The sequence below is a fragment of the Suricata suricatta genome, chromosome 15 (assembly GCF_006229205.1).
Source record: "Suricata suricatta isolate VVHF042 chromosome 15, meerkat_22Aug2017_6uvM2_HiC, whole genome shotgun sequence".
Classification (NCBI taxonomy): Eukaryota; Metazoa; Chordata; class Mammalia; order Carnivora; family Herpestidae; genus Suricata; species Suricata suricatta.
In genome coordinates, this window is record NC_043714.1 from 59,378,471 (window position 1) to 59,394,051 (window position 15,581).

Here is a 15,581-nt window from a genome sequence, read left to right on the forward strand (position 1 = left end):
CTTTGACTATAAGAAAAATTTGTGATCAAGACTTCGAAGAAATTGGTCCCATGTAAAGAGCATTGGAAATCTCCCCAGTCAACAAGAATCTGACTCCTGACAACTGGGTAAGTTAGTAACACGCTCCTTAAAACAGGGGAAGCTTGGGACGCCTGGGTGGCTCAGTCGGTTAAGCGTCCAGCTTCGGCTCAGGTCATGATCTCACGGTTCATGGGTTCAAGCCCCACATCGGGCTCTGTGCTGACAGCTAGCTCAGAGCCTGGAGCCTGCTTCAGATTCTGTGTCTCCCTCTCTCTCTGACCCTCCCCTGCTCACGGTGTCTCTTTCTCTCAAAAATAAATAAAAAACGTTAAAAAAAAAAACAAAAAACAGGGGAAGCTTTACCCGATGTGTAGCAACCCAGGGCCTGGGCTTTGCAAAAGTACTGCAACTAGAATTTTAAACCAGCAAAAGCCAATGTTTAATGATTCAATGACTGGTGACCCTTAGGGTTCTTTCTCTATTCTGGCTTTTAACAGCCTTTGTGGCTTATTGTTACATTTAGTACATAGGGAAATAAAAAAGAAAAGGGATAAAATTCCCAATCAATTTTATGCTTTATCCAGAATTGCAGTAATTGTCTGGGTAGGGGAAACTTTCCAGACTCAGAATTAACGTAATACCTTCTCGCCACAAACTGAACACTAAACACATTTCAGAACAGATTTGCTCTCTCCCTGAAATCTCTTAACGGAAACTCTTCTCAAATGTTCCGTGTCACAGTTAGGAAGAAGGACACAAGAAAAAGGGACTCACAAAGCTCACATAAAGATTCTTGGACCTTTCCATTCACTGCTGTAAGTGAATGCTCTGGTGACTTAAACTCCTTAAAGACAGAAACTGCATCTTTTATATGTTCTTTAGTCCACTGAATAGTATTTATTACTGGAATAAAACCATCACATTCTGCAATGAACCATACAAAGTCGGCAGATATGCATACATAGCTTTGAGGTATGACAGCAGCTTCGGGTGCCCTGACCCTCTTTACCAGCTGGTATGCCCATCTTCAGGCTGCTGCTGGTGCCTCAGTTTACAACTTAGGTGCAAGGGTATGAAAGTCATGCCCCCTTGCCTCAAGGGTAAGGACTCTGCAATTTACTTTCCAGAGCTCACAGGAAAACAGGCTAAGGTGAGACTTCACCTCCAACCATGTCTTGCTTGACCCCCCTCTACGCCTGCCTCACAGGTTTTTCCTGCAGAGCGTTCCCTCAATAAGTTCCACATATGGAATTCGTGTCGCAGGCACTGCTTTTAGAAAACCTGACCGAAGACCAACACAGGAACTTTAGAAATCTCTTCATTCTTAGGATTCCACCAAACTATGGAATTTGGGGGTATTTCCTTGTTATTTCAGATCCGGGAAATGCAGGGAAGCAAAACTAAGAAAGGAGCGCAAGAAATTAAAAAACGCAACTCATTCGTTCCTCCCGAGCCCATATCCAAGGTGTGATATCCACAACGTCCAAGATTCCTTGGAGCGTCGCCAGTTTTCATTCTTTTAGTGTTCCAGCCGACCCGCGGAAACATGTACCTTTGCAAACCACTTGGTAGTTAGTGCAGCAGTCGCCCCTGGCCAGGCAGTCTTCTGAGCAGTGACAAGCATTGTCCTCGTTTCTTACTTCTCCGCATCTGTCCTTAGTACACTCCCAGCCGCCAGCTGAAATCGGCACAATGAAACACTTTCACTGTTTCTCACAAACCAAATGAAAGAGGACGCCATCACTTACAAGTGTTGCCAACAAAAAGAGCTGAAATCCCACATCATTTAATCTGCTTGTGAAATTAGAGTTGGCCTCAGGCCTAGATGATATTTGGAGGACTTACAAATAGGTTGAATTCCTAATTTTTCAAATCAGAGTACAAAGCCAAACATAATTGGGCTCCTTTGGAAAAATAGAACTCTTACCATTTCTGAACTGTACTGAAACCCCCAGCAAAACGCATGGTATGTAAGGTTTGTGATGAGTTTCTATGTTTATAGGTACAGTCGAGATACAGCTGGGCTCTTTTATTTCCCAAAGTAGCTTTACTTAACGTTAATGAGCAGGATTTAAACACAAATGATCATGTAACCAAATGGCCTCTACTTGCCCCAAGTTGCGACCGAAGGTTAAAGTCCTAAACAGGCACGTAGAGTATAAAGGGATATAAACAACATTCACAGTTCCAACCATTGACCAAAATGTGGCCACTGCCTAGAGTGAGAGGGCACAGTCCCTCCTCTCAAAGGGGCCAGTAGATGGGTTACAGATTTCTGTCTGAGCATACTTGATCAAGAGCTCAGAGCTTAACTCTATTAAGAGGAAATATTTAGAAAATTATTATTCTCATCTTACAGAGAGTGCTGTATTTTTTGTTTCATTGTTTGACTTTTCATCCATAAACTGGAAGGTCCATAGCTGGGAAAAAAAATCACATCTCTCTTTTTACCACTGATCCTCCGATGCCAGAGACTGTGCCTGGCACACGCTAGGTGCTCCGTGAAGATTCGTTAAATCTCATTGCAAATTACCACGAAAATGAAACAGGACTCTTTAAATTCAGGACTGATGTATTGAGAAACTTCATAATAAATTCATTTATTCAATAAATATTTCTATTATCTTTTCCAGGTTCTAGGTGCTGGGGAGGTTGTGAAGAACAAGAAAGACAAGACGTGATATCTTCATGGAGCTTACATTCCAATTGGGAAAGACAGACCATAAGCGAGTAGACCAGCAAAAACAAGATAAATTCAATCTGTGCTAAGTGCTATGAAGGAACCAACCGGATGGTATAGATAGAGTGATGGGCTAGAAAGGGGAGGCTACTTGATGTGGGATGGTCAAGAAAGTCCTCTTGAGCTAAGGATGCTTGAGGTCTTCATCTCTTAAAACATGTCTTAAGAAGAAGGCAATGATTTTAGGAAGCAATGTTACTTCTTAGTAATATTCTACCAACAGGGGCGCCTGGGTGGCTAACCAACTTAACCAACTCAGGTCTGACATAACCCACTCAGGTCTTGATCTCATGGTTGGTGAGTTCGAGCCCCACATCAGGCTCTGTGCTGACAGCTCAGAGCCTGGAACCTGCTTCAGATTCTGTGTGTGTCTCTCTCTGCTCCTCCTCTACTCACATTCTGTCTCTCAATAGTAAATAAACATTAAAAAAATGAAAAAACATTCTACCAACAGACACTCTGCTAAGTGAATAGATAAGGAAGTATTCATTGCCATGCTAGAAAACCATGCAATTACTGTTGAATTTCCACACTTTTAGAATTAACTTTGTATCCGAATTCCATTCTCTGCTTTTTTGATATCCCCTACTTCCTCTACCTCCTCTTCCAAGGCAAATTAAATGCTTGGAATTCTTTTATCCAGGATTTGCTATTCCCAATGGTTAGCAACTTTTCAAAGTTACTTTGACTGATTTTTTTTTTCCAATTCAAGGATGGTTCTTAACCAATATGCTTTTATTCCTGCCCTGGTACATAAGAAAATCCCTTTGTTTACAAAAAAGAATCACTACTAACGAGCGAAATTTATTGAGGGACTACTGGCTTTGTGTAAGAATGGAATTTTAAAAAGTCACAGCTCGATGTGAACTACAAGCAAGGTACAAGCCAGTCAGCTGTATAATTTTCAAAGCAAACATGGCTATAAAGAAAAAAACATTTAACCTTATGGAATAATAAGAGAGTTACCTATAGGGTCAGATAAAAAAGAGTTTTTTAATGAGAAAATATATTTTAAAAATGAAAATATAGTGGGGAAAAAAGTGGTGAAAGGCCCTCATGCCTAGCAGAGGAATAGAAACATTGAGAAGTATAATTTTGTAATATACATAAAAATTTGCACTTTGAGGGGTGCCTGGATAGGTCAGTTGGTTAAGTGTCTGACTCTTCATTTGGACTCAGGTCATGATCTCATGGTTCATGGGATCGAGCACCCCTGTTGGCGCAGAGTCTGCTTGGGATTGTCTCTCTCCCTCTCTCTCTCCCCTTCCCTCCCCCACCTCCATGTACGCTCTCTCTCTCAAAATAAAAAAATAAACTTAAAATAAAGAAATAAAAATTTGCACTTTGATTCAAAAATCCCACCTCTTGGGAGTTATCATAAAGAAGATAGAAAAAATACAAATATGCATGAACAATATTCACTGATACATTGTTCATAATAGCAACAGTTGGGGAAAGTCTAAATGATGATCATTGAAGCAGGTTGCATCTATTCAATGGAGTACTGTGTAGGCATTCAAAAGGATGATACGTAAAAATGTATGAGTACAGACATACGCCTTCACAGGTATACACGCACACACACACACACACACACACATAAATACACATACACACAGAGTAGTCAGGGTCTGCACTAAAATATTGTGCTTATCTCTAGAGAGTGCTTGTGCTGTCAGAGTAAGATCTTAGAGACTTTTGTTTTCTCCTTCAACCTTTTATTATTTGATATTTGATTCTTCCACATTTGGTGTATGGTATCTTGGTACACAGGAAAATAAACTACTTTAAAAATGTTATTAAAGTCCATATTTATTAAACCTGGGAAGAGAGGCACGGACTACACTTTGAGAGAACTAAGCTGGAGTGAGGACATCCATGGAACTTTGCAAGGAGCCCCAAGATGAGGAACCTGGACATCTGAGATGACATGTCAGAGGCCAGATGCTCATGGTGGAGAGGAAACACACAGCGGTTAGTTTCCCGGTGCCAAGCAATCACAGACTGTTGGTTTGAAATAATGTTTTAGAGCCAAAGAACTCAACTAGAACATCTGTTCCACCCATATGTTCAGTTTACAAGGTCCTCAGGATTTAAGTTTGCAGACCCACAACTAAGGAACCTGGGAGAAATTCCAAAGGAAAGTCACAAGAAAAAAAATGTCCACGTGTTTGGAAAATGTATTATACAGAAAACAGCCTAATAAAACTCTCTTTATCTTGGGGGGAAAACAAACAAACCAGAACCAGTAAAGGGAGCTGGGGCTGGTTTTCATATGTATCAAGGGCTACTTCTTTAGTAAAGGAGAAGAGTCTCTCTGTTTCTAATGATACTATTAGAATGATAAGGCTAATATCAATGATAATATAAGTTATATTTTTGAAAGAATCACCTAAGCTATAAAAGTTCAAAAACCAGTAATAACTTGTCAAGGAAGCTATTGAATCTCTTCCTCTAGTGATCTTAAGAACAGGGTTAATGATCACTTTTCTCAGAAAGTTTGAATAAGATGTTGCCCAGGGCATGGCCAATAGCCGACAGGTCTCTCCAGAATCCTATGTAAAGCATCAGGGTTTGGAAACAGAGAAGGTGGAGTGGTAAAAGTCTACAAAGGTGCTTCTCAAATCATGCACATTCATTCCGAAGCTCGTATGTTCTATGGATGGTTCCAGTATAGAAGACATGGGGGGGGAAAAGGTCAGGGAAACTGTAGAGGAATATTTTAGAGCTACCTTGAGCATGTGACCCCCTCAGCATGTTAGAATTCCAAAACAACTGTCCACCTGCCCAGAGAATGGGGAAATAACATCAGGGTAGACCAATAGTTACTATACGATAAGACGAAATAAAATGCTATAAACTGGGCCGGTAAGTAAAAACAAAAAAAAATTAAAATTAAAACAGAAAAACTCAACCCTTAAGAATGTTCAGTTTCAGCTCATGTACCCTAGCAGTGAATGTGGGAATTGACAGCAAAAGATAGATATGATGAAGATGAAGAAAGAAAAAAAAAAAAAAAGCTTGGCTGTAAATATTTCTGAAACCAGTAAAATAATGACTGCAGTTACAAAGAACCTTCTTTGGGCAGGTCTTGTATGCAAACAACAGTCACACGGGGTATACTCATAATGCAATTGACAACCATTCAAGAAGCAAAACTAAACCGCATGGTTTGGTATGGCCAAAGCAAAGTGACCAGGCCAGGGAGAGTAACAGCAGAGGACCGCGTCTCCGGAGGACTCAAAAGTTACCTACCTGTCTTCAGACAAAGCTCGTCAAAGTCATGACAGCAACTGCTGTAGCTCTTACACAGGTTATCACAACGACAATCAGGGGGTCCAATCTCTTGAAGTTCAAAGCATCTGCCCTTGCAAGATCCAGAGGTGTTGGTCCAGGGGGAGTCTGACAACACTGCAAGATACAAGAGGCAAAGGCAATCAAAGTGGGAAATGAGTCATGTCACCGTGGAGAGGTGGCCCTGGGAAGGAGTGCACTGTGGTGATGCAGTGAGACTCTAGCTGAGCAGGCTGGCATCATCACCTGCTAGGTCTGAACCCATGACAGGTCACTAAACTTCCGGTGCCAGTTTCCTCATCGGTAAAATAAGAGGGAGTAACTAAAGTCATCTGAGATTATAACGAGAATTAAATGAGATAGTCCATGCAGAACACTTGGCAGGCTATGAGACACAGAAAGTGGGACAACTGTTGGCTATTGATTTTATTTTATTGTTTGCAGTTATTATTACTACAAATCTGTGAGAGTCAGTGTCTCCATAGATGCTAACGATGTCAACAAAGAGAACACTGGATGTATACACTTAGAAACAAGAGTTCATTTTTCTATTTGAAAATCTGTAACTTTTTGTAAGGAGAATGAAGCCTAAATGTTCTGAGAACAGTCTGAACACACTGGTTTGAAAGCAAAGAATCGTAAGATTTCTTCCAGCCATTAAATCTACACCTATAACTAGAGTTACACAAACACAAACACCACGATCTCAGTTTCTCAAAAATAAATCTTCTTTTTTCTATGATCTGATTATTGAACTAGAAATTTCAAGAATCAGCCAAAAATTTTTGAAAAAAAAATTCAGTGAGATGAAAATTGCACCTATTTGAGAGATATAAGCAATTAAGCTCAAAAATGAAAAGGAAGCTCCGTGCATTGTAGTGCCTAAAAAAATGCAATATGTGGGCATAAATTTCATAAGACATGTGTAGGACCCACAGGAAAGATACATTAAAACTCTACAAAAACATATTTCAGAAGATTTAATCAAGTGGAAAAATAACCATCTTGGAAATAAAAATAATTTATATTATAAAAAAATCAGTCCTTCCTAATTGAATCTAAAGATTCAAGGCAACTGCAATAAACATTTAAGGAGGATTTTATGAAACTGGAGAGGATATTAAAGGTTTATATAAAAAAATAAGCATATGAAAATGAAAAAAACTGAAAAGGAAGAGTAATTTGGAGAAGACTAGGTAGTAAAATATATTCTGAAGTTAAACAAAACGGCTTGGTGCTAGGAAAAAGGTAGATGAGAGCTGGGAGGGGGATGGGGGAAAGGGCCACAGAGATGAGAATGTATTTATAATGAAAGCAACATTATAAATCGGAGAAAGAAAGAAGGAATTATCAATAAGTAAAAGAAGGATTAATTAGTAAGTAGTTCTGGATTAACTACTGGCTGACTGGAAAGTTAAGCTGAATCCTCACCCCAGCTTACAAAACAAGTAGTTTTTGATGAATGGAAAGTGTAAGCAATGTCATAGCCAGTGCCAGGAATGAAAATTTTTGTAAAATACGACATAATGCCCATCGACCTTTCCCGCCGAAATTCCATTACTAGGAATTTATCTCTCATATATATTTGCAGAAGTTTACCAAGATATATGTACAAGAAAGAATCACCGTATCCATAAGTAGAATACTGCCCCGCCATTAAACAATGAATCAGAGCTGTGTAGGCTAATATGGAAAAATCTATAAAATATGTATACAAGTTTTTTAAAGTGCAAAAGCATACTACAGTGTTATAGTATTAAATTATCTATGTTATATTTTATGTCAAAAATAGAGGTAGAGAGGAATAAGGATCGAGATAAATATAAAAATAAAAATAGAGTCAGAGAAGAGAGAGGAGTGGGCGTAGACATTGAGAGAAGATATGGTATCAATAACTTCCCTCACACCTCCCGCCCTCCCCACAAGAAACTCTTTACAGGAATTAGAGTTGAGCAAAATGACTGAGAAAGAAAGAAGCATAGACCTTTTTTTTTTTTTACCTTTCTATAGTTTGAAACATCTGGCATTTTGCAAATGTCTTTTGTTTGTTATTTTTACTTCTATTTCCCTCATATATACATATATGTTTAGCTCCCTGTGTATGTGTATGTATATATATATACACACACATATAAATGTGTATAAATGTATCATATAATATATATTATATATAAATATCCTATCAAATGTTATTTATGCCATGCTATGTATAATTGTAGTCCCTTATTTATGTTCATAAGTTTTTCATCTTAAAAATAATTAACATGCATTACTTTTAAAAACGAGCAAACGCAAGAAGCAGGGGCAGAACAGATGTTAGAGAACGTTTCCAGGTTCACCAAAGCCATTTACCTGAACATCCAGTTCATCTCTTAGTCCTTTGTCCTTTTAAAAGTCAGAGTCGCCCAATCCTGGCCTTTATGGCATCAGATCAGTTCAAGGAAAGCAAACAGATTCACTAGACCATGAGATGTGAAACGCTTTTGCATGGTTGATTCTGGGATGTCGAAATACATACAAACCACACCAGCTCCGTTTAGGAAATAATGTCAGGTTTCCAATGCCTTCCTTACCTCTGGTTCAAAAACCACATTTTTCTATTGACTTTGGCCAGCCAATCAACATTGCATGCTGGGCCATAACTGGGGGGGGGGGGGGGGGGGGGGGGGGGGGGGGGGGGGGGGGGGGGGGGGGGAGGGGTTGAGACGTGGAAACAGTGACAGCAGAGAAAGCCCTATGGCAAAAATAAAGATAAGAAAAATGCCTGTAATTGAATTATTCCCTTTTTAAGGATCAGTAGCCATCTAACAAATTCTGAGCAGCGTTAGTTCCCTTGAGCTGCTTACATCAATCTACTTAGCTGTGCTGATAGCTGACATGGGGAGGGGGGTGGTCCAAACACACCATGTTTACAATGGTTTCCTTGTCACGTCTTCTCTTCATGGCATCCCAGCCTGCATCTGGAATATTTCTCCGATCATGCCCTCTGCTTCCCACCCCTCACAATCTCTTCCCTGTTTCTTTCTTTACTTTCAAAATAATCTGTCTGAATTTTTAGCCATTTTTAAACCGTTCTCCATCCATGCTGGCCACCTGATTTTTACAATTTGCTTACAGCATTGATTATTCTCTAAGTGTATCTCTCATTTTGTTCTTGAAAATAGTCGCGTCTCGCTCAATATCTTTCCCCCTAATGATAATCTGCTTTGCCACACCTTAAACAGAAGACAGCTTTGTTGAGGAAGAGCTGTGCTTATACTCATCCTGCAAAGATGTGGATCATAAAAAGGCTTGGACTCAACATTTACCAACAGCTTTCAAGCAAAAGTAAATTTCCGGGCCTCTATGGGTGAGGGATACATAACCCACATTCATTCTTCGATGGCTTGGACTCAACTGATAGTGGCAGGAAGAGAAATGGGAAGGTGAATTGATCCATGTGGTTCTTCCAATACAACAATCCCAAGAGTTTGAATTTCTGTGCCTCTTTTAATAAAATCAGGTGAAAGAATAGAATAACATTGCTTGGCCTTTCCAGGGCCCATCTCACACCCGCCATCTTTCATGACAAGCTCTGGTCCCTATGCCTGCGGGGTTCCACTGTTCATCCTCCAGGCTCTGGCTTTTTCATTCCATACCCAGGGCTCATGTCTTTCTCACCACACCAGGCTAAGGACAGACTTTAGAATTTCTCTTTTTACTATCCCTGGTTCCATGGTTAAATATACAAAGATCCTCTGACTTATTATGTCTAAATTCTAAAATCTGTAAAGCTTTTCTTTACCTGACCTAAATCAAGAGAACATCAATCCAAGAATCCTGGTTCTATAATTTGTTGAAAGGTGCAATAAAAACTGCAGACCAGTGACCTCGTGTCTCATAAATACTGAGACCTTCCTAAGATCTCAAAACCAACAAGGAAAACAAAAGACAAAAACACCTCAAAAGGATCCAGTCAAAAATGTGTGATAAGTCTGGAGATTTAGAACTTCACATGAAGCATTTTCTAATACTTCTGTGAGATTCAAATTCTATTGCTGCCTTTCTTTCTTCTTTTGGCGGGGAAGGGGGGCAGAGGGAGAGGGAGAAAGAGAATCTTAAGCAACTCTACTGTTCAACGTAGAGCCTGACACAGGTCTTGATCTCACAACTGTGAGGTCAAGAGCTGAGCTGAAATCAAGTATCGGATGCTTAACTGACTGAGCCACCCAGGTACCCCTTGCTGCCTCTCACTACATGTTTAAATATTTAGTTCCAGAGTCTTAAAAAATAAATGTCATAGTCTATACAGACATACATTTTCTTAAAATAGGGACTTCACATCTTAAAACATGTATATACATATATGTGTGACAGACATAAAAAATGCTATGTATTCTTTATTTTTCCCAGAAGCACTTCATAGTTTAAAAACACCAATGTAAAAACATGATTTATTCATTTCAAATTCATAACTCTGATAGAAACAAGTAAAATTATTTTCACTTAGTTAAGTAAAATCTTATTTCTAAAACATTCCATCTTAGAGGCTCCTGGGTGGCTCAGTCAGTTAACTGTCCAATTCCTGATTTCAGCTCAGGGTATGATCTCAGTGTTAATGAGTTAGAGCCCACATCGGGCTCTGCACTGATAGTGTGGAGGCTGCTTAGGATTCTCTCTCTCTCTCTCTCTCTCTCTCTCTCTCTCTCTCTCACACACACACACACACACACACACACACAATAAATAAATAAACTTAAAAAATACACCTAAAACATTCCATCTTACCATACATATACAGAGGCAATGTTGTAGAATTCTGGTAAAGCTTATATGTGGGGAAACTACAGATAATTTAATAGACTCCTGGAAAGAACCTAATTCTTGACAAGAGTTGTGACCTAACCAGGCCTTCATCCCGGACTCCCAATCCTCTTTTCCTCTACATCCCTCTGCAGAATGGAAATTTTCAGATCTGGATGGTGCTCAGTGAGGGAAGCAGTATTTAAGTTTGAAAACGTTTAGCTTCCTAAAAGCCGGGAGATCGTTTCTTCGAAGCTTTGCGTGGCCCAGTGTTCAGGGTTTGAGGTACGGCACCCTGTCTGTGCCTCCCGTTCCCCGGGGTCCTCAGCCCAAGTGCTTTCCTAAGAGGAAAGCCTGCAATGGCCTGGGGGCTGTGGCTCTGCCGTCTCCTTCAAACACACTGACACGGAACGGGTCCTCCCGTGTCTGCCTGCCCCGTCTGAAGTACAAACCACAGAGGGAAGAGGCGGTCAACGTGGATGACATTCAAGACGCTGACCAACTCTAGCATTTAATACCGTCTTAGGCCTCTTCTGGAGTAGATGATTCATCCTTTCTGGCCACACTTTCTCGTGTTGCAGTTGCCATTTGTTCTTGATACTATCGACCTCATCTCAGAGTGAACAGCATTTACATACAGCTCTATGCGTCAGGACTTCTGATTCCAAACCACATCAGATCCTATAAACACCCACTCCCGGGGCATCGCTGTTCTCTACTCCTCATCAGATTCTGATTTCATAGACAACCTTTTCAGTAAGTGGGTCCACCTGGGAAGTTTTCAGACACCTGTACTCTTAAAGCATTTATAAACACAACATTCTCAGGTAGAAAGACCACATCACCTACAAGGAAACAGATTTCTGTGCACTATGAATAAAATAGATTAAAAATTCTAATTCAACTTTAAACTTCTCAAGTAGCGTTTATGATGGTAATCAGTGGAATGTTTCTGATTGGTTTGCAAATTTACTCCCAAACAACAAAACATTGTCATCAAAATCAGACGTCTTGTCAGCTTGAAAAGGTAAACATTTATACACTGGCCTTCAAACATAAGTGAAGGCAAATTAAATGTAGTATCACATACTTAACACCTTGTATTCCCACCAACCCTAATTTGGCACTTTGTTTTCAAAAACACTTTTCCGATAAAGAGGCAACATTATCTCCATTTTCCTGCTTGGAAAATCAGAACTGTCAGCCTGATTTGAGTTACCCAGGGCCTGGCTAAAATTTTAGATCATCTGAATACAACTATAATACTGTTCTCATTCACAAATGATCTTTCAAACTTTGTACATCGGCTATGAATTTGATGAAGACGTGATTTTGGAAGACTTGTCCACTCAAGAATCTCTGTGGAATGCTACTGAGGACTGAGATTTCTGGTTATGCAGACAAGACAGAGGATTCTTTATAGTTTTAAGATAAATAAAAAATCTCTACCCCAGAGCTCCATTTAACAACAAGAACAACCAAAAAAAAAGAAAAGAAAAGAAAAGAAGAGAAAAAGAAAAAGCTGTGCCCTCCTTAGATCCTAATTCAGATAGTTGTATTCCATTTACTCTAAACCACCCCCTGACTCTACATTAGATTGAACATAAAGTCTCATATCACGTCCTTCGTCACGACAGAGGCTTCCTCACAGGGTCAGGGTCACAGGTGTTGTATATTTCAGCTTTGCGGTTTCCTATGGGCTACTATCTCAACGTCGAGACAGCTTCTCATTGTAGAATGAGATCCCCAAACTCCTCAGATGAACCCACCTTCTCGTTCCTATTACCATTGTTGTTTTCTCTGTGATTCACAAAGAAACACTTTACTCATAAAGTTGCAAGAGACATTCCTCATTTCACGTTGACCCAAGAATTTCACGCCCATCTGCATGCTTGTAAACTTTGAAGCCACTAAAAACAAAGATGCGTTGGGCCGAGCTTTCAGATCACTATTAGCCAGCTAGTCACAAGACACAAATTTCTCTGTCTTCCAAATATTAAGTTGCTTATATTTCAGGTACTCCCCCCGCCTTCCATCTGCAGACTGGAAGGGTATTTATCATAAACTTCAGGAAGGTAGACTCCACTGTACCACCACAAACATACACCTATGCACACGGTTATGAGTGCACCTGCAGCCATATATATACATAAATTCTCTTGCACTCTTCAAGGTAAATCAAGCTGGCTATGCTAGATGTATGGGACAAAGATGTCAAAGTGATTTGCACTTATTATTTACATTTTCTTTGAAAAATTATTCCAGCCATCCCATGTACCTGATTGACCATTATATTTACCCAATAGAAAAATAATTAGCTCTGCTCATTTCATATCTTATAATAAATCCATAGATTTGTTATTATCTGGTAGAGGAAATCCTATTCTACCATTACTTCCGATAGATCTCTAGGTCCTGACAATAAATCCAGCTAACAAGTGTGCTGGTTGGTTAATTATAACAGTGTGTTTGCACTGCCACAGCCTTGAAACTAACACCCCAGTCCATAGTACAGCGGTGAGGGTCTGCTGATGTGTGGAACATTCTCACCCATTGTTGAATACTTTCAGTAACTACACGGACTAAGCAAGAAAGCGCATGCTTTTGAATGGGAGATCTTGGTCTGGTCCGTGTGAAGCTGGCCATATATTAATACCCTTTGTGTTCCACTTGGTGAAAAAATCTCGATGTGCTGAACCTCCTGGGATTTCTCTGGAACATGAAAGCATTGTTGAAAATAGGCATGGCTGCCTTTCCACTTACTAACTTGTCCTAATACGTATATACCAGTTCGCCTAACGTTTTCTGATGCGCAGGCCTTGTTGACAGAATCACCAACAACATGTGTTATATGAGGGTGGCCTTTTCTAAGCACACATAACATTTAAAAAGATGAAAATGCTTCAACTCTCTGTGCTCTCACCCAGTTTGCAAAGTACATCTCTGGTCTTTATTCAGGAGAAATCGAACATAGTAGTGCCTGAAAAGCCCATAATCTACAGCAACAGAAAAGTGAAAAATAAGGAGTGTTTAAGCATATCAAAAATCCCCAAACTCAAACTTAAGTGGTATTGTATCCTAACAAGGCTTCACAAAGGTAGAAGTTTCACTAAAAAATTATTTTAGAAGATAACCATAAAAGCCTAAAATAATCAATGATTTAATTAAACAATTTGAGAAGCAAATATTTGGTACTATATTTAAGATCACTTAGATTTATAATTATAATATAGATTATATTATAGATTATATTATTTTCACAAAAGTTACATAGACTCATTAGTTCTTATAGCTGTTTCTTATAATGCAGGGAGATAATTATACACAAAATATATTTAAGGATTAATAAATCTGTTCGATACTTTGCAAGTTCTTCTGTAGATCACACATGAATCCAAGAGCAATGAAACAGAATGGATGGAAATCATGAGTTTTGGGTTTGTTTTTTTTTAATCCATAAGGAAAATTAGAAATCAACTAGTCTTGCTTCCCATTATACAGCTAAGGAAACAGAAGTCACAAGTGACTTGCCCAAGGCCACATAGTGAGTTACATAGACCCAGGATGCCAGTCCAGGGTTTCGTGACTATTTTCCAGACAAGTCAACTTTGAAAATAATGAGTGACTTGAATTTACACATTCATTATGAAGACGGCTTTTAAGATCAGTTTTGGCTGAGGTAATACATTCATATAAAATGGGGGGAGGGGGGAGTTCCCTTTAAGGTGCATTGGAAAGAACCGGAGTGGGCTCTCAAGCAGCTCACTGGCCCACATGACCATAGTAAGGATCCAGTCCCCCCTTCCAGTCTGCACAGTTACAGTCAGTGTTAATGCGAGTTATACTTGTCTGGAACAAGAAAAAGAGGGCTTTGAAGACAGCATTTGTTACCAATAAAAACAGGATTCTCCAGCCCAGTGATCTCTTTTCCTCTCCCTCCGCAATAGAAAAGACAACTCATTTTGTGCATTTGGCTCCCTGGGGGGTGCAATTTTTATGATCTATTTTCTCACTTTTCACCCCAACCACATCCCACTTTGACTCACTAAACTCCTTCTAATATTATTCTTTCAACCTTCTGGCATGACTTAAAAGCAACTTACTTGATGTAAGGAAGACCCAGTATTCCATCAATATATGTATCATAACATGGTTCATAAAAGCTCATGCTGGCTAAACAGAGACAGGTGAAATAGTCTTTTTAGATTAGTCAGGTCAAAAAAAATATAGAAAAATTCAAAATACACAGGAAGGCAGACAAACATGCTAAGATGTCAGAAAAGTCAAGAAAATATTGCCCCCTAGAGTACCTATTACTTAATATGTAATTTTTATTTATAAAACCATCAGCGGCTCCAATTTCCAGGAAATTAACCAACTCATTACTTAAGACCTGGTCAGTTAAGCCCCCTCGGTTCACACAAGGAGCTCCTTCATAAGCATTCCCATACTGCTCATGGCACAGCACATTGTAAAAGGAAACTCTTTCACATTGGGTCTATTAGTTAAGTCAAGGTACACTATTAAAACTTACTTTTCCTTATGCCAAAAGAAAAAACTGAGTGCAAATGAATCTTGTAAGTTCTTCAAATCATCTCACCTCTTTTATATTTTTCCTACTTTAGGTAAATCTTGACTTCATAGTCCTAAACTCTGAAGTTTCAGGAAGACAGTTCCCCGTTCTTTCTTGGGGCACCTGGGTGGCTCAAGCGGTTAAGCACCTAACTTCAGCTCAGGTCATGAT

General features: G+C 39.4%; 1 protein-coding gene across 7 annotated transcripts in view; it reads right to left on the minus strand.

The window, feature by feature from the left end:
* Nucleotides 1-15,581, minus strand: part of ENPP2 (ectonucleotide pyrophosphatase/phosphodiesterase 2) — a 105,577-nt gene that overhangs the window by 58,724 nt on the left and 31,272 nt on the right. For all 7 annotated transcript variants that reach the window (XM_029923368.1, XM_029923363.1, XM_029923364.1 and 4 more), the window contains exons 3-4: nt 6,017-6,172; nt 1,574-1,699 (exon numbers count right to left, since the gene is read on the minus strand). In XM_029923368.1, coding sequence (XP_029779228.1) covers nt 1,574-1,699; nt 6,017-6,172 — 282 coding nt within the window. The remainder of the gene's footprint in view (nt 1-1,573; nt 1,700-6,016; nt 6,173-15,581) is intronic.